General features: G+C 36.6%; 4 protein-coding genes across 5 annotated transcripts in view; all 4 read left to right on the top strand.

The window, feature by feature from the left end:
• The first annotated feature begins 729 nt into the window (after window positions 1-729).
• LOC7455775 (uncharacterized) lies at window positions 730-4,633 on the top strand. Of its 2 annotated transcripts, none has more exons than XM_052455329.1 (5): window positions 730-1,178; window positions 1,635-1,873; window positions 2,177-2,305; window positions 2,799-2,930; window positions 4,522-4,633. In XM_052455329.1, the coding sequence occupies exons 1-5, from the start codon at window positions 836-838 to the stop codon at window positions 4,618-4,620; spliced, it is 942 nt and encodes a 313-aa protein (XP_052311289.1). In that variant the 5' UTR covers window positions 730-835; the 3' UTR covers window positions 4,621-4,633. The 2 variants fall into 2 exon arrangements, with proteins under 2 accessions (XP_052311289.1, XP_024448897.1); XM_024593129.2 differs by lacking the exon at window positions 4,522-4,633 and adding an exon at window positions 3,169-3,390 and having other exon boundaries at window positions 733-1,178; window positions 1,668-1,873.
• A 109-nt stretch (window positions 4,634-4,742) lies between these two features.
• On the top strand, window positions 4,743-7,404 carry LOC18094377 (wall-associated receptor kinase-like 22). The gene is made up of 3 exons (XM_006368613.3): window positions 4,743-5,361; window positions 5,532-5,642; window positions 6,008-7,404. The coding sequence occupies exons 1-3, from the start codon at window positions 4,743-4,745 to the stop codon at window positions 6,844-6,846; spliced, it is 1,569 nt and encodes a 522-aa protein (XP_006368675.3). The 3' UTR covers window positions 6,847-7,404.
• Window positions 7,405-8,502: 1,098 nt separating this feature from the next.
• LOC18094233 (wall-associated receptor kinase-like 9) lies at window positions 8,503-9,591 on the top strand. The gene has a single exon (XM_006368418.3). It carries the CDS (start codon window positions 8,503-8,505, stop codon window positions 9,589-9,591), a length of 1,089 nt encoding a protein of 362 aa, XP_006368480.2.
• Window positions 9,592-18,962: 9,371 nt separating this feature from the next.
• Window positions 18,963-26,336, top strand: part of LOC112328040 (wall-associated receptor kinase-like 22) — a 97,246-nt gene continuing 89,872 nt past the window's right edge. The window contains exon 1 of the mRNA XM_052455254.1: window positions 18,963-19,081. The gene's annotated coding sequence lies outside the window, so the exon portion shown is untranslated. The remainder of the gene's footprint in view (window positions 19,082-26,336) is intronic.

Here is a 26,336-nt window from a genome sequence, read left to right as displayed (position 1 = left end):
AAATCCACTTCCTAAAAATATCAATACACACATAACACCCTCTTGAACTTAAATTCAACAAAAAAAAATCCAATATATTCACCACAAATCAGCTATAAAGATTAATTTTTTTTAGAAATCACACCATCATACATAACCTAGATATAAAATATGAAACCATTCGGGTTAAAAAAAATATAATAAGAAATTAATATAGTCTAATCCAATAAAAAATTAAGATAGACTGGTGACTTGAAATAAAATCAACTAAAAACCCGCTAAATATTTTATTTATATTTTTTTCTAAAATAATATAAAAAAATAAATTAATTTAAGTTGATATTTTTTTATAAGAAACCATCCCTACCCTAAGTTAACCCTAGCCCCAAGTTAACCCAAGCTTAGGATTTATAACTATGCCATTAAATATAGATTCAAGACCTTACATGTAAAATAAATCGAACCTTTGAGGTTCTCTCTCACGTCAAACTTTTTTATTCCAAGAGAATTATGCCCAAAAAATACCTTATAAATGCATCAATTTAGATAAGGAAAACTTGTCCACAGATGAATTAAAATATACATATTTTTAAAATGGATCATAAAAAAAATGTATATCAATAAAAACTGAGGTTGACCTGTAAGAAAAAAAAAAAAGAACAGAAAAACAAAATAAAATCAGAAGACCCACACGTGTTTCTTTTTGGATAGATAACTAGAAATTGAGTGGTGATCGCCTCCATGTTGTCACTTTGTGCCTTCGATATTAGCAGGCAGTCACCAATCACCATGGCCCCAACACAATCCCCATCCCTCTCTTGCACTGCTAATAAACCCACCATTATCACCAAAACACATGGCCCCCCGCACACTCATTACTAGCACTACTCTCTATAACTCGTCTCTCATTAAACCCAATTCAAAGTTCAATTTTTTTAGCACCGAAATCATCAGCAGGACTCAAAAGACTAAAACTTTAGCTATGGCCACAGCCCCAAATGCTGCCAAGGTGACCCCAGCCGTGATTGTTGGTGTTGGAAGGGTGGGAAGGGCCTTACAAGAAATGGGTAGTGGTCAGGATTTGCTTGTGAAGAGAGGAGAACCGGTGCCGCTTGATTTTGAGGGTCCCATTTTGGTTTGTACAGGAAATGATGATCTTGATGCTGTTCTCGAAGCCACACCCAAGCCTAGATGGAGCGGTATCAATACCTGATTATATGTTACTGTTTTGTTTTTATAAAAATGGTCAGAGTGCAAATTGTTTTTGCTTTTAGTTTCGTTGATTGAATTATAATATTGTATGCTCTATTTGAACCGAATGGTATTTAGGATTGTTTTGTTTGATTGAGTTGAAAGTTTAATATGTATTGTTTTTGCTTTTAGTTTTGTTGATTGAATTATAATATTCTATGCTCTCATTGAATCGAATTGTATATAGGATTGTTTTGTTTGATTGAATTGGAAGTTTAATATCTCTTATGCCTTTTGAATTGCTAAAATTTTGATGTGAAAAAAAAAAAGAACAGTTGAGTGACAAAATTTCAGTGTTTTCTTCATCAATGTCGTTGGATTATGCTATTATGGAATTTATTTGATCTGAAACTTTGGATTTTGTAATCTTTGCTATGCATTTTATGGCTTCTGATAAATGGCAGTGAATGATTGGGTGGATGCTGACAGTCTAGCAGATTTGGTTTTTTTCCAGAATGGGATGCTGGAGCCATGGTTTCAAAGTAAAGGTCTTGGTGATGCAGACCATGTGCTGGCATATTTTGCTGTATCAAAGCTTGGAGAACCTCCTACTGATGGAAAGACTGATACCAATCCTGAAGGACTGACTGCAGCATATGGAAAATGGGCATCTGCAGTAGCTGCTGGAGGGCTGTCCTGTAAGGTAAAGAAAGTTTTCTTAATCTTCATCTGATTGAAACCATTATAAGGGAATTCATTAAAATCTAAAAAACACAGGGATTGGAGGTTGACACAAAAAGGTAAGATCTTCAGGTTTAACTCTGTAATCAAAGATAAAGGCAAGGTTGGCACTTTGATGGGGTGGGTTTTCTGGGTTATTTCCTTTTTTTTTTCAGTGTTCAAACTTAGTCTAACGTTCCTCTTTCCTCTTTACGTTCAGAATTGTGGAATTCACATTCTGATATTAGTGTGGCATATTTACATTTTTATTCATCGTTGCAATCAGGTTCTTGACAAGAAAGCTTTTCAGAAGCAAATGTTAGAGAAGCTGATCTGGATCTCAGCATTCATGCTTGTTGGAGCTCATCATCCAGGGGCAACTGTTGGTGTCGTGGAGAAAGAATTCCGCTATGAGGTAAAGCTATCTTTGACAATGGAGTCTATTTAAAGCATCAGAGTTTGAGTTACTGTGTATCCTTCGCTAGTGTTTATAGTTTATACTTGGATGATTTAATTTGTTTCATTCATTATTTATTTCTTTAATGCTTTCATTTGATTGCAGCTAATCCGCTGTCTACTTGATGCTATTTAGTAAATCCCATTCACTATTAGTGCTACTTCTTTATGCTTTGTGGACTTTAAGATATAAATCAATTGGATGATGTAATTGTGAAACTAGGTATTCCTTGCACATGATTTTCTGTTTTCTATGTGGTGTGCATATCTAAGCAAGTCATGCTCCAACAACTTGGCAAAGAGCTCTTTCCTTTCAGCCCTTCGCTAAGCCTCCTCTCCTTTTGCAGACCTTTACTTCACAAGATTATGATGTTAAATTCTTGAATTTGTTCGTCCACAATAAAATCTCTAAAATGAATAGATCTGATTGATACTGATATTTGTGTTTCTAGGTGTCTAGCCTTATTACAGAACTTGCTTCTGCAGCAGCTGCAGAAAAAGGAATAGTATTTGAAGAAGCTATCGAGGAAAGATTATGTGCCTATGCACGTGCTGTTGCCCACTTCCCGACAGCTGTTAAGGAGGTACAAGTTTTTGTTAACCTTAGCTTTTAAGCATTTAGCAGAACTTTATCAATTTTGATGGAGTTGGTGGATTCGAACTAGTTTGATAAATATATGTTGGTTAAGAGACTTGAGCCTACTTGGACCTAATAGAAGAGGGTTAAGGGAGGATAAAGTTTACCTTATTTTGTTGCACATCTACTGCAAGAATAAAATAAAATTGCAATCTGCTTCTCACTTGAAAGTTAACTTCTTGCAGTTTAAATGGAGGAATGGCTGGTTCTATTCTCTCTCCGGGAATGCGGTTTCTGAAGGGAAGCCTGATCCTTGCCCCCTACACACACCGTGGCTTAAAGAGTTAAAAGTAGTCTAGGATATGAAACTTTTACTTTGTCAATGGACAGGAATGCATGCTTCTCTAAAGACCACTTGTGGATGCAATTAAGTTAATGACAGTAGTGTACATGGCTGTTACTGTTAATGGTGGTTTTTTTTTTTTTTTTAAAAAAATGTTCAGATAAGGAAATTGTTGAAATGAAGGCTGCAAATAATACGAGGGAAAAGAAACTAACTTTCGGGTCCTTACCATGGTCATCATATCCCATCTGGCTAATAACTCAGCCTAGCCCAGGTCGAGAATTGGGCGGGTCGAATAGATAGCGAGATCAATACACTCTCTATAGCCATGATAGGCCTCTGATTTCTTCTTCTTGTTCTTCTTGTTTTCTTGTTTTCTTGTTACCAAAATCGATGAATAGGGGTACTGGTACCCTGTAAACCTCCTAGGAAGCATAGGGCCCATAGTTAACACAGTAGACTGCGTCCCCTTGCGTTAAACCCAAGCAAACAGAGAAGAACCATTCCTGGAACCCTATTTTTTTTTCCAGCAACGATAGCTAGGCCTCCTAGACATACAGTATGATACAAGTGCTAGACTTTTCAAGTGGTTGATTACTGTCCTTGCACCCTCAATTTTCTAATGACAAGTGTTTTATTTGGAATATTGGTGGATCTCAAAGCTGCTAGAAAGTCTTTTAATTGGATTATATTGTCTAAATGGTCTTAATTTCAATTAACAAGAAAAATCCTTCAACGTATAGGAATTCGATTTCCAAAAGATAAGCATCTTCTTGAAGTTTTAAATTTCTATGATTCTGGAATTTATCTTGTTTCGACTTCGAAAACAATTGCAATCTTTCTTCTCTTCTTCTTTGCAGCAGCCGAGCAAAGAAAAAAAAAAAAACCAATGGTCAAAAAAAGAAAGAGTTTTACTGTAACTCAGCTGATGGAAGTGTTTATTTTTTCTATAAATTTCAAGCTCGAATCTCTCATTTGTAAACAAAATAAAAAAAATAATCAAAACTATATGAAAATTGACTAGTAACTCTCAGAACTGTACAATTGACTAGGTACTGAACACGAATTTTATATTCATTACTTGAAAAATTCAATTTGAACCGATCTCTGGAGACCAAGTAACTGGACGACTTTTCAACTACATGCTACTGAAAATCTACTTTCCACCGGTGTTTATTCTTTAATTATCCTAGCTGGTTTGACCCGGTGAGTCACCAAGAAGGTACAAAGAAACATCTCAATTCTTGCTTTACAGGGATATATGAACTTATTTAGGAGCGATTTGGAATCAAAACTTTCAAAAAGAAAAGAAAAAAAAGGGGGGAAATGGTTTGGAAATTGGTGTTTCAATTGATGTTGATGATGCTAATGTTTCAAATAGCAGCAACAGCAGCACCGATCGCAAGGTCCGGTTGTCCAGATCGTTGAGGAGACATCAGCATTCCATACCCCTTCGGAATACGAAAAGATTGCTACATGAACGAATGGTTCGCCATAGAATGCAATGCAACTGCCAACCCTGCTAGAGCTTTAATAAGTCGAATCAACATGGAGGTGCTGAATATTTCAGCTGAAAGAGCCACTGTTACTGTCAAAAGTCCAATAATATCCTCGAATTGTACTGGCAGGGAAGATGGTGTGCCTCTGAATTTGACTGGAACTCCTTTTGTCTTCTCCAGAAACGATAATGTATTCATCGCAGTAGGTTGTAATACTCAAGCTTTAATGACCGGAATCACGCCAAATCTCATCGGTTGTGTGTCTACCTGCAGTGACGTAAACAGTAAAAATTTCTGTGAGGCTTTTCCACCATCATCCCTTCAGGTTTTCAATCCAAGAATAGAAGCTACAGATGATAATCAAGATAGAGAAGGATGCAAGCTGGCCTTCCTGGTAAACCACACATGGTTCGAATCGAATGTCAGCGATCCATTCTCGTTGCAATATAGAGATTATGTTCCAGCAGAGCTTGGTTGGACAATGAATGTGAATACTGATGATCCCGTGAATTGCAGAGGATATTACAATGAGTCTTTTCGATCCGAATGTGTGTGTGGTTGGGGCTATGAGGGCATCCCTTACCTTGGATGCACAGGTAAATACTTTTTTCCTGCAAAAATATGAGTGATGACAGCATTTTGTTTGTTGAGAGAATGATGATTTTTCTATGGGAATGGTGGCTTGCTAATTTTGTTAGTGATTTCTGTCCTAACATTGGATAATCATCTTATTCGTTTTGGATCTTTGCTCTTATTATTTTATTAGATGTGGATGAATGTAAAGAATCAAAGCATTCGTGCCGAGGGTTACTTAAATGTGTAAATACACGGGGGTATTTCAATTGCGAGATCAATAAACTTTATATAGCCTTGATAGGTAAGTCTAAGATTTCTTCTCCTCTTCTTCTACTTTCTTGCTGTCGTTGTTCTTGTTGTTTTCCTTACTAAGATGGTAAATAGGGGTATGGCACCCTGTACACCCCCTAGGAAACATTGGACTCAGTAAATTTTTTTGTTGTTGTTTTAATGGAACCTCCTTTGTATTAAAACAGAGAAGAAGCTCTTGGATTACACTAAAATGTTAAGCACTTGTCATCATTTAGAGTGAGCCAAAAGATTAAATGTATAAAATACTAGCTACTAAATCTAGCTTGTTGCCATTCAGTAGTCACATGTATATATATGCTGATGATTGCACATGTCAACAAATTAACTTTTTCTTCGTTGTTGTAAATAATGCAGTTATAGGCGCAGTTGTCTTAGCATTGTCATTGCTGATGGGCATTTGGTGGTTATATAAACTTGCAAAGAAATGGAAAAAGATTGAACTCAAAAAGAAATTCTTCAAACGAAATGGTGGGCTATTGTTACAGCAGGAATTACGTGCTGCTGAAGGTTGGGTTCAAAAAACAAAAATATACAGTTCAAAGGAGTTGGAAGTAGCCACTGATCATTTTAATGTGAATAGAATACTCGGTCAAGGTGGTCAAGGCACAGTTTATAAAGGGATGTTAGCAGATGGAAGGATTGTTGCTGTTAAGAAGTCCATGGTCGTTGATGAAGGAAAGCTTGAAGAATTTATCAATGAGGTCGTCGTTCTTTCACAAATTAACCATAGGAATGTGGTTAAGTTGCTCGGTTGTTGCTTGGAGACTGAAGTTCCTTTGCTAGTCTATGAGTTGATTTCCAATGGAAATCTTTACAAGTATATCCATGATCAAAACGAAGATTTCTTGTTATCTTGGGAGATGCGATTACAGATTGCCATTGAAGTTGCTGGAGCACTTTCCTATCTACACTCGGCGACATCCATTCCGATTTATCACCGTGACATCAAGTCTACAAACATACTGCTAGATGAGAAATATAGAGCAAAAGTATCTGATTTTGGATCTTCAAGATCAATATCCATCGATCAAACTCACTTGACCACTCTCGTGCAAGGTACCTTTGGCTACTTAGATCCCGAGTACTTCCAGTCCAGTCAATTTACAGAAAAGAGTGATGTTTATAGCTTTGGAGTGGTTCTGGTTGAGCTCATAAGTGGACAAAAACCGATATTTTCTGTAAGCCAGACATAAACTAGAAGTTTAGCCACGCATTTTATTATGTTGATGGAAGACAATAGACTGTCTGATATTCTTGATGCTAGAGTTAAGGAGGGCTGTCAGAATGAAGAAGTTATCTCTGTTGCTAATCTTGCGAAAAGATGCTTGAATTTGAATGGGAAAAATCGACCTACAATGCGAGAAGTCACATCAGAGTTGGAGAGGATAATTGGATTGTCTCAAGAAGAGCTAAATATTCAAGAGAACTGTAAAATATCAGAAAACACCATGGATGATGCAAGCAATGATTGGGATGCAGTTTCGACATCAATCACTGGTGATTTTGATACTGGCAGGACTCCATCATCCGATGGTGAACCATAGATAAATATTACAACATGCTGATTTAACAAGACATATCAATCGCTGAAAACATATATGCGTCTCTGTTTTTCTTTTCCCTTGTTCCTATTTTGATGTGAATTACACAAAAAAACTTTAAGAAGACTTGTCAATGGGATTAGATGATTGCATTTTAATTTCCCGTTGTTATTGTATAATAAAAATAAAGTTTGCTGAATCGCTGTAAAACACATGTGTGTCTGTCTCTGTTTTTCTTTTCCCTTGTTACTATTTTGATGTGGATTAAACATATAAACATGTAATATGCTTTATCATGAGGGTGTAAATTATGCTGATTTTGCAAGTCAATAGTTTTTAGATTAATTTTGTCAAAGAATAATGTCGTTCGATGTCAACTTCTGCTGTAATAAAGGAGAGAAAAATAGGAGGATTAGGGTCCACACAGAAACACTCAGTCCAATAACTTAAGTTTGAGATTTCACGTTGGAAATTTCGGTTAAGTTTCTACATTATAATAAATATGTTCATTGTAAGTAGTACTTATCTACTATTTCTAGATATTCCACATTATAATAAGATCTTGGCATGCACTCTAGAGAAACGACTTTTCTTCCCCTGTTTTATTTATAGCATCGTCGTCTACACGCTATTCTCTTTAGTTTTAGACGACTAATCGTCTTCGAAATGGTTAGACGAAAGTCACCATCACTCAATTTGAGAATCTTAATTTATAGTCTTGTGGAATTTATACATTATTAATCAAAGCTAGGAAGTTGGAAAGAAACATCCTAGCTCTAAATCCTACAGAAACTTGTGGAAATATTAGCATTCCTTTTCCATTTGAAATAGGAATTCGATTTCTTCTATTTTTTAGGAAAAATGAAATCTGGTTTACTTTTATCATCTCCCCTTAAACTTGATTTCTTTATAACTCCTAACATATCTCTCATCTTGAAAAAAAAACATTATATTTGAGTGATTTTGTGAAAATATCCGTGACACAAAGTCTTTACATAAGTAATGAAATCTTGTGTCAATATGCTTATTTATATTATGAAATACTGGATTCTTAACTAAAGCAATGGTTGATGAGTTATACACATAGCTTTTTTGTTCAAAATAGTGAAAGGATATATAAGGAAAAAAATATGAATATAAAATAACATATAAGAATATAAGAATTAAAAAAAATGTATATAAAAAAATATACGCCAGAAGGTTACCTCAACCCAAAAAAAGAGATTTAACCACCTTGTTGACATAGATTGTTGTTCAATAATAATACGTGTGTATATATCCAACTTTTTTCTTTTTCTCTTGCGAGCAATGGCAGTTCTAGGTGCGGCCACTGGATTGTTGTTGCTGCTTGTTGGTATTTGGCGGTTATATAAACTTGTAAAAAAAAGGAAGAACATTAAACTGAAGAAGAACTTCAAACGAAATGGTGGTTTATTGCTGCAGCAACAATTATCATCAAGCGATGGAAGCATACAGAAAACAAAAATGTTTACTTCCAAGGAGTTGGAAAAGGCAACTGATCGTTTTAATGATAATAGAATACTTGGTCAAGGTGGCCAAGGAACTGTTTATAAAGGAATGCTAGCAGATGGAATGATCGTTGCTGTTAAAAAATCCAAAATAGTGGATGAAGAAAAGTTGGAAGAATTTATCAATGAGGTCGTCATCCTTTCACAACTCAATCATAGAAATGTGGTCAAGTTGCTAGGTTGTTGTTTAGAGACGGAGGTTCCTCTGCTAGTCCATGAATTCATTCCCAATGGAAATCTCTTTGAGTATATTCATGACCAGAAGGAGGAGTTCCAGTTTTCATGGGAAATGCGACTAAGGATTGCTACTGAAGTTGCTAGGGCACTTTCTTATCTTCATTCCGCAGCCTCCATTCCGGTTTATCACCGTGATATCAAGTCTACAAATATAATGTTAGATGAGAAGTTCAGAGCAAAAGTATCAGATTTCGGAACTTCAAGATCAATCGCCATTGATCAAACTCATCTAACCACTCATGTTCAAGGCACTTTTGGATACTTGGACCCAGAGTACTTCCAGTCTAGCCAATTTACCGGAAAAAGTGACGTCTACAGTTTTGGTGTTGTTCTTGCAGAGCTCTTGAGTGGGCAAAAACCAATTTCTTATGAAAGGCCGGAGGACAGGAGAAGCTTAGCCACTCATTTTATTCTTTTGATGGAAGAGAACAAGATATTTGATATTCTTGATGAACGCCTTATGGGGCAGGACCGTGAAGAAGAAGTTATCGCAGTCGCTAATCTTGCAAGAAGTTGCTTGAACTTGAATGGAAGGAAACGACCAACAATGAGAGAAGTCGCGATAGAGTTAGAGCAGATTCGGCTGTCAAAAGGAGCTCTTCATGCACAACAAAGTAGTAAAGAACTTTAAAACGTCAGGGATGAAGTTCCAAACGTGTATGGAAAATTGCTGGGCCTCCTATTTCAGTAACAATTGGCGATTTTAGAAATGGCACGGCTCCATCCTTGGATGTCCAACCATTGATTTCTCACGAAACAAGGTGATTACGTACATCCATGACATTTATGTTCATTTGATTTGCATGAGTTTTAGACAATTTTAAGATTTTCTCATTGTATTTCCCCACATCAGACCTTCTGAAACTAATAAAATAACATGTATAATAATTAGTATTTTGTGCCTTGTGGTAGTACTATTTATGATCTCTCCGTGTGATTTTATCACTCCTTTGATTTTCTCTATCTCACCCCACTCCCAACAAAAGATACTCTAAATCCGAAAGTTGAAAGATTATATTTTAGTTTCAATAATAGTTATTAAATTTTGTCTAATTTGGCTCAGCTTTTAATTTTAATAAAAAAAAATTAATCATGTCATATTTAATCTATCTCAGCAAGATGAACACCAAGTATTTTAAAAAAAAACAAAGAATGAAATCATATCATTTATAAAAAATAATTCATCCAATGATCCAATAATATGCACCCTTTTTTAAATTAGATGAATTTGTTTTAGTCCCTCTTTTTTTTTATTGCACCTTTATAGGCCCAAATTGATGACCAATTATAGTACATTTATTAAGGAAAGCAAGATTCAAAAATAGAAGACTAAAATGAAAAACACAACAAAAAGAGATGGTTTTGCTAGAATTGTGGATAGACATATACTTTAGTCCCCTAACTTTTAAGATTATATATAAGCTTTTAATCCTTAACAATTTATGAAATTCAATTTCGGTTCCAAACTTCATTTTTCTTATTTTTTGATCTCTGGTTTGAGAGAGTGACTAGATTCCCATGGTAGATAGAAAAAGTTTCGGTTAAGACCGATTCTGACGGTGAAAATGGGTGATTTTGATTTTAATGGGTTCCTTTTGATGAGTAAAGTTTAGACAAAGTGTTGTTTTCCCCTTAAACTTGTATGAAATGGTGGATGTGAACCCGAGAAGAATCTTGGTTTCGGGTTGATTGTCAATTTTAAAGATAATTTTTGAGTTGTTGGAGGCTATAGATATGTTTTACAAGGTGTTTTATGGTTTTTTCGGGTTAAAATATGGTTAAAAATAGGTTTTTCTTGGTCTGAAATAGACCAGACTGATTTTCCAGGGACCTTTGGTTTCTGGAATCTAGGTAGTAGAAGCGACGTGTTATCTACCTCAACGACGCAGGTGATGCGTCACCTCTATTTTTCTCAAATCATTAAAGGGCATATGACCTGTTATGTGCACCTTAAGAAAATAAAATAAAATAAGGCCCAAGGGCCTGGGCTGGTCCAGGCCCGCACGCCTAGGCCTTTTTATGGAGGCCTTTGATCGATTATTATTTGGGCAATGCAATTTGTTTCGATTTGATTTTCTTTCCAATGACTTTGATATTTTATTGATTCTTAATTTTATAGGTGTTTTATTTAAGATAAAAAAAATTGTTGAGCTCAATTAAGTTCATGACTTTGGTTATGAGTTTGACCAGTTTACTTAGTTGGGTAGGGATTGGGCTTGATAATATTTTTTGCATAAATATTGTCGCACCCTCGCGAGCGGGTCGCGGCGATCCTCGATTGGTTTCGGGGTCTTTGTTTTGTTTGTGAATAAGGGAGTCGCCACCTAGAATTTTGGTCACTAGGAACCCTAACTGGTCTGTTTCAGAGATTCTAAGGCAAGGGACTGGTTGCATAAAGGGAAGGTATTAGCACCCCTAGTACGCCCTACCTAAGGTAAGCTGCTTGGTGTTTGGTTTGCTTTATAATTGCTATGGTGTTGGTGTTTTCTAATCCCATCAGTTTTTCTAGGTTTGATTCAAACTAAATTTATCAAGATAGAAATCCAAGGAGATTCCATGTGCTTTAAAAGCTCATTTTTCCCTTGGTATTTCAAGAGTTTGCGACTCGTAAATCGCAAGGAGGAGGGACAAAAATTTAGAAATCTAGGGCGCTTTAAAAGCCTATTTTTACCATAGTGTTTTATACTCTCACGGCTCGTAAACCGTGGAGTAAAAAAATTGAAATGTCCTCGATTATAATCAAGGCTTCTTTCAAGGATGTGTGCGGATTTATTATTCCTAGAAAATTATTTTGGATATTTACCACTCTGGGTTTCTTTATCCAAACATTAACAGTGAATAATAATAAATTATTCCCAATAATATTTTGGATATTCGTCCTTTAAGGATTTCTTTATCCAAACATTAACGGTGAATAATAACAAGTTATTCCCACTAATATTTTGGATATTCATCCATTTGGGATTTCTTTATCCAAACATTAACGGTGAATAATAGATGAATTCCTCCAAAATAAGATTTTTGTATTTTTTGGAATATTGGCCAATACCCTTTGGAGTTTTACAAACATGTTGTAAAATCCAGAAATGCAAGAAAATAAATTTTTTGTTGTGTTTAAGAAATCCATGCGAAAACACATTTTCGAAACTTCAAATGTTTTTTTTTTTTATATATATATATATATATATATATATATATATATATATATATATATATAAAAACGTTCAAAACATGTTAGAGTATTGGCCGTATGAAACACACAAGAAAACATTTTTTTGATATATATGTGAATTTGTCGCATTGCGTCAAAAACCGGGTATTCTAAACATGAGATTGATATTTTTTTACAACATAAAAAAAATTCAGACCTTAAAACAAATATACCAGAAAATCATAAATCTCTTTCTCTTTCTTTTTTTTGAAAAAAAAAAAACGAAACGAAACCAGTAGATCCGGACACAAAAAAACTCAGCTACTGTTCAAGTGAATTATAATTCACTTGAACAGTAAACACAAAAGGCATGCACAGTAGGTATGTAATTAAAATGCAAAGTGAAGAGAATGCATGGAAACTTACCTGGCGCTGAAACGGGCGAAGGGGATGGCCTGCAGCTTCTGCACACGACCGGTTATCACTGATTCTGGAGACAATGACGAACGCTGGTAAAACTGGTGTTGGTCTCTGCCTTTCTCTTCTTGCCGATGCTTTCTCTGGAGACGAAGAAGACGATGATGAAGGTGTGATGTGCTGGCGGAATGGATGTTCTTCCCTCTGTGTTTTCTTGCTCCTTCTCTGTTTTCCTGGGGGCTGCTGCTTCGTTGCACCGCTGGAGGAGAAGAAACTACTGGAGACGGAAACGAAGGGACAAAGGCGATGGCGAGGGCGTGCTGGTTGGTCCTTCTGTGTTTTCTTCTGTTTATCTTCTTTCCTTCTGCTCGTCCCTGTTGTGTTCTTCCTCGTCCGTTTGTTCTCTGGTTTTCTTTCCCGTGCTTCCCGTCTTGTCTCTACTGAGAAGAAATGGTTGCTGCTGCTGTGGGGTTCGGTGGAGGCCGGTCTGGGGCTACGTCGACAGAGAGGGCTGCTTTGGGTGCAGGGAAGAAATGGCCGAGAGAGGGGAATGGCCAAGAGGGGACTGGTTTTGGGTGCTCTCTCTCTCTCTCTCTCGTTCTTGTCAGATGGAAATGGAAATGAGTGGGCTGTCGGGAAGAGTAAGATGAGGAAATCGGGGAAGGTGGTTAGCTATGTGTAGAAGGAGAAAGGGACTGTGGCTTTAATGGGGTTCTCTGGTTTTGCAAGGGAAGAATGGAGATGGGGAACTAACAGAGAGGGGAGCTGCTGCGTTTTGGAGGAGAGATGGGGGAAGAGACAAGGCTCTGTGGAAAGAGAAGAGAGGATGAGCGGCTGCCTTTTGTTGGCTAGGAAAGGGGGAAGGGAGGTTCTTGGTTCTGCAGGGAAGATGGAGATAGGAGTGGTGGCTTGGTTTCGGCCGGTAGAAAAAAATTAGGTTTAGGTTTTTTTTCCTTCATGGTTGCCCTAAAATTTTCTCTTTAAAAATTATCCTCTGTCAATTTTCTTCCCCTCTGTGCATATGCCTGAAGGTTCATTTATATAGAAAATCTCTACACGTGTTATTTAAGAAAATATTGCAATAATTATTGCAGAGATTGTCTTCTATAACCAGCACCAACAAATCCTATATATATGGTATTTTATATTACAGTGATTACTTTCCATAACCAGCACGAATCAAATCATATATCTGTGGTATTGTATATTGCAGTAATTATATATGATTCAATAATTATCTTCTTGACATATTGCTTCCTTAATATTAGCCATGATGCTCTATGTTATCGCCACATGTAAACCTTTATTTTTTTATTTTTTGAAAAATTATTAAAACATGGGTCAAAAATTGGGTAGCAACAAATATTTCTCAATTTATTGAACTAGATGTATGCATGAACTTTTTGAATTCCACTTGGGATTTTTTTATGTACACAAACACGTCATAAAAATTTGCATATACACTTTAAAAAACATATTCGACAAACAACAAAACGTAAGTCAAGTAGCTAGTAAAAAGTATTATTGGTCACTTAATTTGGTAACCCAATGGGCCACTTAGCAAAGCAGTCTGCACAGACACTAAGACCTTGTTTGTTTGCTAGACGTACATTTTTTTGGAAAGTGGATTCTTGAAAAGTGAATTCTTGAAAAGTGAATTATTTTCCGATGTTTAGTAGTGTTATGAAAAATGATTGAAAGGTGATGAAATTGAAGAAAAAAAAATCTAATTCATAAATTATTTCAAATAAGATAAATAACAAGTAAAATAATAGAGATCAAATCTGACAAATAAAAAAGTTGAAAGATGATGAAATTAGAAAAAAATTCACAATTTCATAAATTATTTCAAATGAAATAAATAGCAATCAAAATAATAGGTACCAAATCTGATAGGTAAGAAATTTCAATTAAGAAAATGATAAGAGAAAAGCAAATAACAATCAAAAGAATATGGACCAAATTTGATAGATAAAAAATTCAATTAAAAAAAGGATAAGAGAAAAGCAAACAATCAAAAGAATGAGGATTATATAAGTTTGATATAAAAATCAAATTAAATCAAATTTTAAATGATAAAATTAAAAAAAATCTAAAATAAAATATATAGAAATCAAAAGATCGAGGGCTAAATTTGATATAATCAATAAATAACATGATATTTTTTATTTTTTCACAACTTCTGGAAAGTGCTTTCTGTCTAAAATAAAAGGGAAACACTTTCTTGAAAATCAAACTAAATTTTTCTATGATTAAAAAGTATTTTTCATTAACTAATTTTTTTTAAGGGTAAACAAACATATAATATCATGAGTTTAACTGCTTAAGAGGACCTTTCAAAGCTTCAAGGGACCGTTTAGAAACAGAAATAATTAACATCTACAAAGATCTGTTCTAGCATTAGCGTTATAGAACCATATACAAAGGTGGCATGGCATACAAAATTCCCCAAATACTCTACTTTACCAGAAATTAAAGTGCCCTCAACATCCACAGAAACTACACAAGGAAGCTTAGAAGCAAGATTCACCTCCACACTACTCTTTCGCATATGACTAAGCCCCACGGCGTCTTTAACTCAACAGGAGCATCCCCACATCTTCACCCATCTTTCATCAGATTCCGATTTGTTTCAAATTAGGCTCCCATTGCCTAAGAAACAGTCGAACATTATGAATGTGCCCTAGAAGCATGGAGATACGTACCCCGCTTTGTCTGAAAGCAAGAAAGTCTTGGCATCTTGAGTCATTCGCTCAAATACAATATTTAAAAATCTTGAGGTTTGTCATCATTCACATTAGAATATTGCCAAGGCAATATTCATCAACCTTGGGTCACAAGTACGTAGATCATGAGTTTTTTCGTTGACTATATCAGCTTATTAAGACTTGGCACACTAGCATAGAAACTTTTTTTCTTTTACTTGCTTAGGGTCGTTCGATATGATTTCTGTTTCTATTTTCATTTTTTATTTAGAAAATGTACTTGGAGTTATTGGAACTGATCCCTAAACTCCCTAGACTTGAAACTTGGTGCCACTAACCTTGATCCAGCATCTTAAAGCTAAATATGCTATATATGTATGCTGTCTTGACTCAATTTTTGAGGCTTTGAACTCGACATTTAGACTTGTGACTTTTGAAAACCACTTTTTTTTCAGAAGTTTGTAAATAAAATTAAAAGATAAAAACAAAAAAACAAAAACAAAAATAATATCAAACAGGCTTTTGAAAGCTAATTTGTGATGACTTGCTGCTCTTTATATGTGAACCCAAGGGGTCCTGGCAGAGCGGTTAGGCGCGCTCCTGCCACTGCCGAGGTTGGGGGTTCGACCCCCTTCTTCGTCGGTAGACGGTCCCTTGGGGAGCCCTTGCCACCCGGGGCGGGGATTAGTCTGGGCCGAAGGCCTGGGATACCCTGGTTCGCACAAAAAAAAAATATGTGAGCTATCACTTACCTATACTTAATTACTTTTTTATTTTATTTTTTATTTCCAAAAGTCTAATGTATACGATTGCATTAATTGCCATTTCTTTGCATATATATATATATATATATATATATATATATATAAGAACTTATTGCACTATAGAATTTTAGATTTATCATCAGAATTTTTGGTCGGTATTTATACTCAAGGTCCATCAACATGAATCTTGCTGACATGATCACGACATGATCACGGACAAAAATAATTTATCAAAAAAATTCTCGTTGGTGATTTATAATATATTGGTGAGTTTGTCGATAATAATTTTATAGATGGACGCCAAAAAAAAATAACTTTTCCCACTTCATTTGGTACTTTCATTGTTGAATATAACATATCACTGACAAAAAAATCATATGTCATTCCATCAGTGATTTTGTTCATCCGCCAATAAACTTGACATGTAACTATCAAACAGATCATCTATTATTTCGTCGGTGAGTAAATAGTGGCAGTGGCATTTGTAATAATTATTTTCTAGCTCCCTAGAATATACTGACGGACATAGTCCATCGGTAACCCCATCAGTAATAATTTAAAAATATATTTTAAAAAAATCTATAAAACAGAAACATAAAATAATGAAAAAATAAATTAATATAAAATTCAAATATTTATTACAAATTTAAACATTTATAAGTTCAAATACAGTTAATCTAGAATAGAGGCACCGGAGGAGGAGGAGGAGACGAGTCTTTGCCTAGCACGCGGAGCGAATAAGAGGGAAGCACATGTACCACCCATATATGATCTCATCTCCAATACCTATCGGCGGAGTTCGACCATCTCAGTACTGAATCTTTAATCAGCAGCAAGATGGGTCGTCCGATCTTTAACTCGCTAGTTTAAAATCACCTCGAACTCTAGAGTTTGAGTACTCGGAACCAATTATGAGTATCCAATGGTTGAAAAACTACAGGTTATCCACAAGAACTCGGTCATAATGTTAGAGATACCATACATCTGATTTTTATCGGATCCACGAGACAATCCTGTCTCCAACCACAAATCCAGATCGAGATATGGATAGGTCAAAAGATCATCATTGTATCTCTCCTTCAACCTGGTGTTATATGTATTCTAGAAAAAAAAGTTAGCAAATTAAAAAAAAATGATAACTTAAGAAAAAAAATGGTTGAAAATAACATACCACAAAGTGTTGAGCTTGGCTATCCACAAGTTATTGCACCCCTTTTTTATTGTCATTAGTCCGTACATGTGTTTCCATAAAAAGCTCCATCAGGCTTGGTTCGCATCCAAGAGAAAATTGTTGTTAGTTAAATATATTTATAAAAAAAACAACAAATAAAAAATAGATGTAATTAAAAAAGAATCTTACCATCTGCTTCACATGCGAAATAAATAGAATGAAATTGCTAGTGTGCATGGTAACAAAAACGTGAACACGCCAGCTACGGTTCTCTGCACCGAAGAGTGATCGTAATACAAAATGATCAGGCGTCACGTGCTGGTCTCTGAGACGTTCGAAGGTCTGAAATCCTTTCAAACTGCTTCCATGAATGATCATCCATTACTTATGTCAAACTTATATAAAATATTGATGACAATATGTATTAATTAATTACGCCAACTAAGTAAATAACATTGTTATAACTCAAACTTATTCAAACTATTTTAATAGTACAACTAGTTCATTATCAATTATCTACATAAATTCAATTTTCTATACATTTACTAAAAATTTCAACTCAACAATAAAATTGACAAAATATAAAATAGACTCGTTAAATAAGTCATTATTTATTTCATCACAAAACACCTAAGTCACAAATTCAAATTAAATTTCATCAAATTACAAACAAATATAATTTTATAAAATCTCAAACAACCTCTAACATGTACAAATCATGCATTCATACAACAACTTTTTATAGGAAAAAGCTATAAAACCAGTAAATGCCCAAATAAAATGCATATACTACAAAAATATACAATAAAGATTAACATTTTAAAATTGAATTCAAATAAAAAAATGGATAGTTTTGCTTACTTGAAGTGGAGAATCCTCAATAAAATTTGAATCAGAACAGAGATGTTGACAAACTGAGTGTTGGGGGTGGCTGGATTTGTAGTGGGAGGTTTGTCGCACGTGTGCGGCGTCGTGACGATAGTCCACCACTCAAGGAAAATTGTAAAGGCCTATCTGGCAAATGTGGAGAGACAAGGCATTCTTGTCTCTTATCAGTAAAAATGGAATGAGAGTTGCCACCTAATATTTTGGTCATTAGGAACCCTAACTGGTCTTAGAGATCGGATACAGAGACTGGTTGCGTAAAGGGAAGTTATTAGCACCCCAAATACACCTTACCTAAGGTAGGTTGCATTGTTTTAATGTCTAATAAAATCTAAAGTTTGGTCGCGTTTTCTAATTGTTGGTCCTGTCTGTCTAAGGTAGCTATCTTTGACAATGGAGTCTATTTAAAGCATCAGAGTTTGAGTTACTGTGTATCTTTCGCTAGTGTTTATAGTTTATACTTGGATGATTTAATTTGTTTCATTCATTATTTATTTCTTTAATGCTTGCAGCTAATCCGCTGTCTACTTGATGCTATTTAGTAAATCCCATTCCCTATTAGTGCTACTTCTTTATGCTTTGTGGACTTTAAGATATAAATCAATTGGATGATGTAATTGTGAAACTATGTATTTCTTGCACATGATTTTCTGTTTTCTATGTGGTGTGCATATCTAAGCAAGTCATGCTCCAACAACTTGGCAAAGAACTCTTTCCTTTCAGCCCTTTGCTAAGCCTCCTCTCTTTTTGCAGACCTTTGCTTCACAAGATTATGATTGTTAAGTTCTTGAATTTGTTCGTGCACAATAAAATCTCTAAAATGAATAGATCTGATTGATACTGACATTTATCTCTAAAATGAATAGTTCTTGAATTTTTTCCTTAGCTTAAAATGAATTTGCAGCCTTATTACAGAACTTGCTTCTGCAGCAGCTGCAGAAAAAGGAATAGTATTTAAAGAAGCTATCGAGGAAAGATTATGTGCCTATGCAGGTGCTGTTGCCCACTTCCCGACAGCTGTTAAGGAGGTACAAGTTCTTATTAACCTTAGCTTTAAGCTTTTAGCACAAGTTCATCAATTTTGATTGAGTTGGTGGATTCGAACTATTTTGATAAATATATGCTGGTTAAGAGACTTGAGCCTACTTGGACCTAATAAAAGGGTTAAGGGAGGATAAAGTTTTGCTTATTTTGTAGCACATCTACTGCAAGAATAAAATAAAATTGCAATATGCTTCTAACTTGCAAGTTCACTTCTTGCAGTTTAAATGGAGGAATGACTGGTTCTATTCTCTCTCCGAGAAGGCGGCTTCTGAAGGGAAGCCTGATCCTTGCCCCCTACACACTGTTGGAATATTGCCAATTATGTAGCTGCCATTGTCAAAGAAGATGGCTGCCATGTGAGAGTCAAAGAGGGCTGCTGGTGCAGCATTTGCAGCCCCTTGACATTGTCAAAGAATGAGGCTACAATTGTGGGTTGTTGGTGGCAGCCAACAACCATTGTCTAATGTCAAAGTTTGGTAAGTTTGGCAGCCACCATTGTTGACAAAGGAGCAAGAGAAGCTGTCATTGAAGCCTATAAATAGACACCAAGAGTGCAGCACAAAATGAGAGAGTGTGAGAAAGATCAAGAACAAAAGAGAGAAGAAGAGAGAAAGAAAGAGAAGGGCTGCCACCAGCAGCCTTGCTGCCTTATGCAGCTGCTGCCCTATGTAGCAATGAGAGATGAGAGTTGAGTGGATGTGATCCTCCTCCATGTGTTGTATTCTTTTTCTATCTCTAATAATATAGACTACTCCCGTGGAAGTAGGTGATTTGCCGAACCACGTTAAATATTGTGTGCTAGTGTGCTTAGCTTCTTTTGAGCAACTATCAGTACACCACCGGTTTGCGCATGGGGAGTCGGAATCCCCAACAATTGGTATCAGAGCATATGGTTTAAAGTGGTGTTTGATTTTTGCTCAAAAATGAAAGTTGTCAAAATTGTGTTTTGACCATACCACTGTGTAGAGGAGGAAGAGATGAAGCCACTGGTGAAAACGGCGTCGAAATCGGACTTTGGAATCGTCCTCACGCACCGTCACGCGCCGGCGAGGTTGTTGGCCACGCGCACAGATGCGCGCCACACGCAAGCCATGCGTCTTATTTGCCTGAATTGCAGACCAGACCCGAATACCAGATGACCCGACCCACAAGACTGACCCGGATAAAGATGACGTCATCATGACGTCTCGTGCACAGTCAACATTCCATGTCAGCGCCCAGTCAGTTGACACGTTAGTATAGTGGGACCCACTAGACACGTCATCAGCCATGAGCCGAGCTGAGTTGAGCCGAGCCGAGATGGAGCCGAGGGATAGGATCCAGTGTAGCGGTTCCTACGTGCAACCGGATCTGAGATTGAATCTGGACCGTTCATCAGGCTAGAATTGTTTTGATCAAATCTTAGTCGTCTGAAATGCGATTTGGACGATTTTAGACTTGTTTCCAGCTAATTTGATCGTTCCAGATGCAATGGTACAGTCCGATCATTGAGATTGAGACCAGAAATGGTGGTGGTGAATTATTAAGAGAGATTGCCAAATCAGAAGGCATCTGAAGGTCATTATGGTGGTCGATGGTGATGATGAAGAAGAAGGTGCACATGTTTACCCAATTACATGTGTTATACTACTAAATGGAGAGATTTTTTATTTGCCAAATGAAGGCAAAATTGAGACACTCTGGACACCCGATCATGTGGACGATTTGAGGTGGAGAGTGGAAATTGATGAAGACCAATCTTGACGAATCTAAGCACTGGTAGTCTCGCCAGATGTTGAGAAATCAGGTATAAAATCAGGATATTCTAGATCTCTTGTAAAGAAAAGCTGCAATAAAGCTAGAAAATGGTTGTATATATGGAAAGACAGTACGATGGATAAATATGGCGTAAGAAGTTATGTCTAGGAGATTGGGTTTTAAGCGGGACCAATGTGACCCCTCCAATCTTTCCTGGGAACTTGCTTAGTTAAAGGATTATCCATACGATACTATTTTCATATATATAGCAGTTTGTAATGAAACGGTTGAAGACTAGCAATATGACGGCACAAGGGAACAGTTGGGTTCGGTATATTCAAAGATCTGATGGAGTGGTGATTTCTCCAAAGAAGTTAGATTCGGTGACTATGATTTCTTGAAGGTAGAATTGATGAAGACCCTGATAATGAAAGAGAAATACAACAAGGAGATAAAGATTGGCACCCTATTTTGACTTGGATGGGTGTTGTGACAGGATGAGCTGCTGTCAAACATAAGCAAGGAATAGGGAGAAATCTGGAGAACAGAAATTGCACAAGGGCATATGGAGATTATGCAGGAGTACTCGTGATTCAACGAGGTACTGTAATGAGACAATAGGTGCAAGGAGAAGAAGAATTCCCAGATGAAGCTCAAAGCAGAGATTGTGTAGAACTTGTGTACAACATGAAGTCTCTTGTGCTCTTGATGAAGACAACATGCGAAGACCTTTCCAATGTATGAAAGGATGGAAAGATGAGATGTTGCAGAGGCACCTAATTGAGGGGGTGCAAACGCCTGTGATAAAAGGCGACCGCCTATGATGAAAAGTGAAGACACCAAAGAGAGTTGGTGTAGGTGGAGTTGTCAAGCAGAAAGGCACAGAAGCTCCAAACATAGAAATCGAGGTGGAGGATTGCGAGGAGTATACCGCAACTTTCTCTTTCTATGTAATTAGTGACAGTGATCTCTCCTATAGTCCACATGGTGGTAGAGACTTTTGGAGCCACTTTGAAGCATCTCAGATGAAGGAGGATGCGACCGCCTATGAAAGGCGAAGACACGTTAGAGAGAAGGTGTGCGGGCTACGATAGGAGCCCAAGTTCAGACCGCCCTATGACAATGGGCGAAGACACCTTAGAGAAGGTGTGAGGGCCACAATATGAGCCCAAGTTTAGAATGCCGCATGACAACAAACGGAGACATCTCAGATAGAAGGTGTGAAGGCCATAATATGAGCCCAGTTTAGACCGCCTTATGATAACAGACGAAGACACCTTAGAGAAGTGTGAGGGCCATGAAAGGAGCCCAGTTCAGAACAACCCCAAATCCAATGTGATGGTTAGATATGAGTGGACATATGTGTGGATAGCCAATGAAGTGGCTATGATGAGTATGGATACAAATGCAGATTGACTTTCATGCCCCTAGGCTAAAGATCAATGAGCTAGATAACATTTGTCTTGGACAATAAGTGGATGACTTGTGGAGCATTAAGACGCGACTGATAGGAATAAGCAGAGGACATGCGTAGGTTCTGAGAACAAGTTGACTCTTGTCAAGGTAGTAAGCTCGGTAATGGCATTGTAATACTCAGAGTATGAAGACATATATGGATCAACCTTTAATGGGCTGCCCTCATGGTTAAAGGTGGAGAGCTACCTAACTAAGAGCGAGAGACTCACGAAGATGTAAGGCGTGGTTCCTAGAGTGGAACAGAGGGCAGACGCAACTCCGGGATGAGTAGACTCTTGGAAGAGTGGTGAGCTCGTGATCACATTGAAATACTCTATGACTGTTGCACTTGGAAATAGAAATTTCCGTTTGAGGGGGTGTTGTAAGCCTTGATGTGAGGCTTGATAAATCATTCCGGAATGAGCATGGATGATAAGCTCGAAGGGGAATGTTGTGTGTTACAGAGACAAGCGTTAACACCCTTCAGATGTGATGTGAAAGACCATCTGGTTGTAGTGATCCTTTTGTGTGAGAAAAGGTGTGCTTTTGTAACTTTGGTGATTGAAAGGTTTAGCAAGTACCTGTAAACTTGGCCAAAAATGCTCTCAGAATGGTAAGCTTGGAAGAGCTGCAGGATGCAAGCGTGTGCTGAAGAAGCAAGAGAACAATTGCCCACATAAATGGCAAAGGGGGTGATTGTTGGTATATTGCCAATTATGTAGTTGCCATTGTCAAAGAAGATGGTTGCCATGTGAGAGTCAAAGAGGGCTGCTAGTGCAGCATTTGCAGCCCCTTGACATTGTCAAAGAATGAGGCTACAATGGTGGGTTGTTGGTGGCAGCCAACAACCATTGTCTAATGTCAAAGTTTGGTAAGTTTGGCAGCCACCATTGTTAACAAAGGAGCAAGAGAAGCTGTCATTGAAGCCTATAAATAGACACCAAGAGTGCAGCACAAAATGAGAGCGTGTGAGAAAGAGCAAGAACAAAAGAGAGAAGAAGAGAGAAAGAAAGAGAAGGGCTACCACCAGCAACCCTGCTGCCTTATGCAGCTGCTGCTCTATGTAGCAATGAGAGATGGGAGTTGAGTGGATGTGATCCTCCTCCATGTGCTGTATTCTTTTTCTATCTCTAATAATATAGACTACTCCCGTGGATGTAGGCAATTTGCCGAACCACGTTAAATATTGTGTGCTAGTGTGCTTAGCTTTTTTTGAGCAACTATCAGTACACCACCGGTCCGCGCATGGGGAGTCGGAATCCCCAACAATACACACATCATGGCTTAAAGAGTTAAAAGTAGTCTAGGATATGAAACTTTTACTTTGTCAATGGACAGGAATACATGCTTCTCTAAAGACCACTTGTGGATGCAATTAAGTTAATGACAGTAGTGTACATGGCTGTTACTGTTAATGGTGGTTTTTTTTTTTAAAAAAATGTTCAGATAAGGAAATTTTTGAAATGAAGGCTGCAAATAATACGAGGGAAAAGAAACTAACTTTCGGGTCCTTACCATAGTCATCATATCCCATCTGGCTAATAACTCAGCCTAGCCTAGGTCGAGAATTGGGCGGGTCGAATAGATAGCGAGATCAATACACTGTCTATAGCCATGATAGGCAAGCCTCTGATTTCTTCTTCTTGTTCTTCTTGTTTTCTTGTTACCAAAATCGGTGAATAGGGGTATTGGTACCCTATAAACCTCCTAGGAAGCATAGGGCCCATAATTAACACAGTAGACTGCGTCCCCTTGTGTTAAACCCAAGCACGCTCCATAGGCCAACAGAGAAGAACCATTCCTGGAACCCTATTTTTTTTTCAGCAACGATAGCTTGGCCTCCTAGACATACAGTATGATACAAGTGCTAGACTTTTCAAGTGGTTGATTAGTGTCCTTGCACCCTCTATTTTCTAATGACAAGTGTTTTATTTGGAATATTGGTGGATCCCAAAGCTACTAGAAAGTCTTTTAATTGGATTATATTGTCTAAATGGTCTTAATTTCAATTAACAAGAAAAATCCTTCAACGTATAGGAATTCGATTTCCAAAAGATAAGCATCTTCTTGAAGTTTTAAATTTCTATGATTCTGGAATTTATCTTTTTTCGACTTCGGAAACAATTGCAATCTTTCTTCTCTTCTTTTTTGCAGCAGCCAAACAAGAAAAAAAAATAAAACCAACGGTCAAAAAAAGAACTTGAAAAAAAAACCACTGCAAAGGCTAGACTCAATAGAACTTAGAAGCGAGTCTTGGAAGTTTTGGAATCTGGCATCTCGGATGATGGCTAGAATGGAGGTGTTAAACCTTCTTTTGTAAGGGGTTTTATCCTTCTTTCATAGTCAAAATATTTTGAAAATGAGCTTTAAAAATATATTTAGATTTAGATTTGGAAATATGTGTTTGTTGGGTTTATAAGGCGAGCATGAGTTTTTGAGAGAAAAAACCTGCTTGTGGTTTTGAAATGGTTTTAGAAATTCTACCTGTTTGAAATGGTTTTCCAGAAGGCAATAGGTAAGTCGGAACAAATTTCTTGTTCAATCTTACTTTGAAAGTCAGTAATTTTCTTTTGTAAAACTGAATCTTGTAATTGTTTGTCAATTCGATAAAAGGAAACAATGTTTTGTAGATCATGCAAATGGAATTGTTTGCCATGCATTAAAGCATTGACATGATAGGTATATACAGAGCATGTTTTAATCATATTTAAATTTCTAGTTTTAGATTTTTCTAAAAACAAGAAATGGAGCTTGATGACATTAATCTTTGAAGAAATACAGTTATGATGTGCTTTGTAAGGTGTGATCATGTTGATGAATGGAGTACCAAGGATGATGGTATAATTTATATCTTTTGCAACTACGAAAAATGTTCTAAGATAAATGCAATTGTTGAAAACAGAGGCTAGGGTTTTGCCTGCAATAGAATTATTGGCAGTAGAGAGTTTATCAAAGGTAGTTTGTAAATATCTTTTTGGAACGACTCCTTCTTTGATACAATTTAAATTTGCACCTGTGTCAAAGAGTGCAATAGTATCTAGTTTAAAATCATCCGAGAAGACTAAGGATATTTTAATTAAATACTTTTTTGAAGATATTTGGGTTAGAATATGCAAGAAATCATCAGGAATATGTTCAATGTTTGTGAGTGCAGGATGCAATGCATGAGACTCAAGGGTTTGGTCATTTGTTTCAGACTCAGTGTCAGACTGCCAAACAAGAACTTGGTAGTTTTTGCCACCAGTTTGACCTTTCCACCACAAAACCCTCATGTAATGGAAACTGCTCAAAACCAAAAACACATCCATACCAACACAAAAAACCACCCTGCAAATACTGAAAACAATTTTACCCTAAACACGAACAGACTTACTACAAAAAACCTTACAAAAGGTTTAATACAACCACCAACCGTCCCCTTCTAAACCCAAAAAACCTTTTGATCTTAAAACCATTACTTGTTACAAGTGTGGTAAAAAAGGTCATACGTCCCGCTTTTGCAAAATTAATACCAAACTATATGAACTCCAAATAGACAAAGACATCATTAACCAGATACAAAATCTTTATATTGAAACCTCTAAACATTACCTAGAACACAGATGGCAAAGTCAAATTGTCTTTCCATCGACACTCTACAAGTTCCAGATTCTCAGAACACTCCTCTTCTTCTAGTACAATAGATCTTGGAAGAATTTCCAAAATCCCTTCTATTATCAATATCCCCTATCACACAAATTCTCCTAGAAAATCTACAACTGATATCCCTTCTACTAGTTTCAAAATACAGATTATACTACAACTATACCAAAACATGTTTATACAGACACTGAGCAACCATCTCCTCCAACATCCCCAACCTTTTCAACAATTACTGAAAACATCCAAAATGAGCACTATGGTCGTGTGCCGCCTTTTATGTAAAAAAAAATTCTGAAATTGAGAGGGGCATACCAAGACTCGTGATTAATTACAAGCCTTTAAATTCTGCATTAAAATGGATCAGGTATCCAATTCCAAACAAAAAAGATTTAATGCAAAAACTAT

Source organism: Populus trichocarpa, chromosome 1 (assembly GCF_000002775.5).
Source record: "Populus trichocarpa isolate Nisqually-1 chromosome 1, P.trichocarpa_v4.1, whole genome shotgun sequence".
NCBI lineage: Eukaryota > Viridiplantae > Streptophyta > Magnoliopsida > Malpighiales > Salicaceae > Populus > Populus trichocarpa.
Note: the sequence above shows the minus strand (reverse complement) of the source record. Positions and strands in the feature narration are given on the sequence as shown.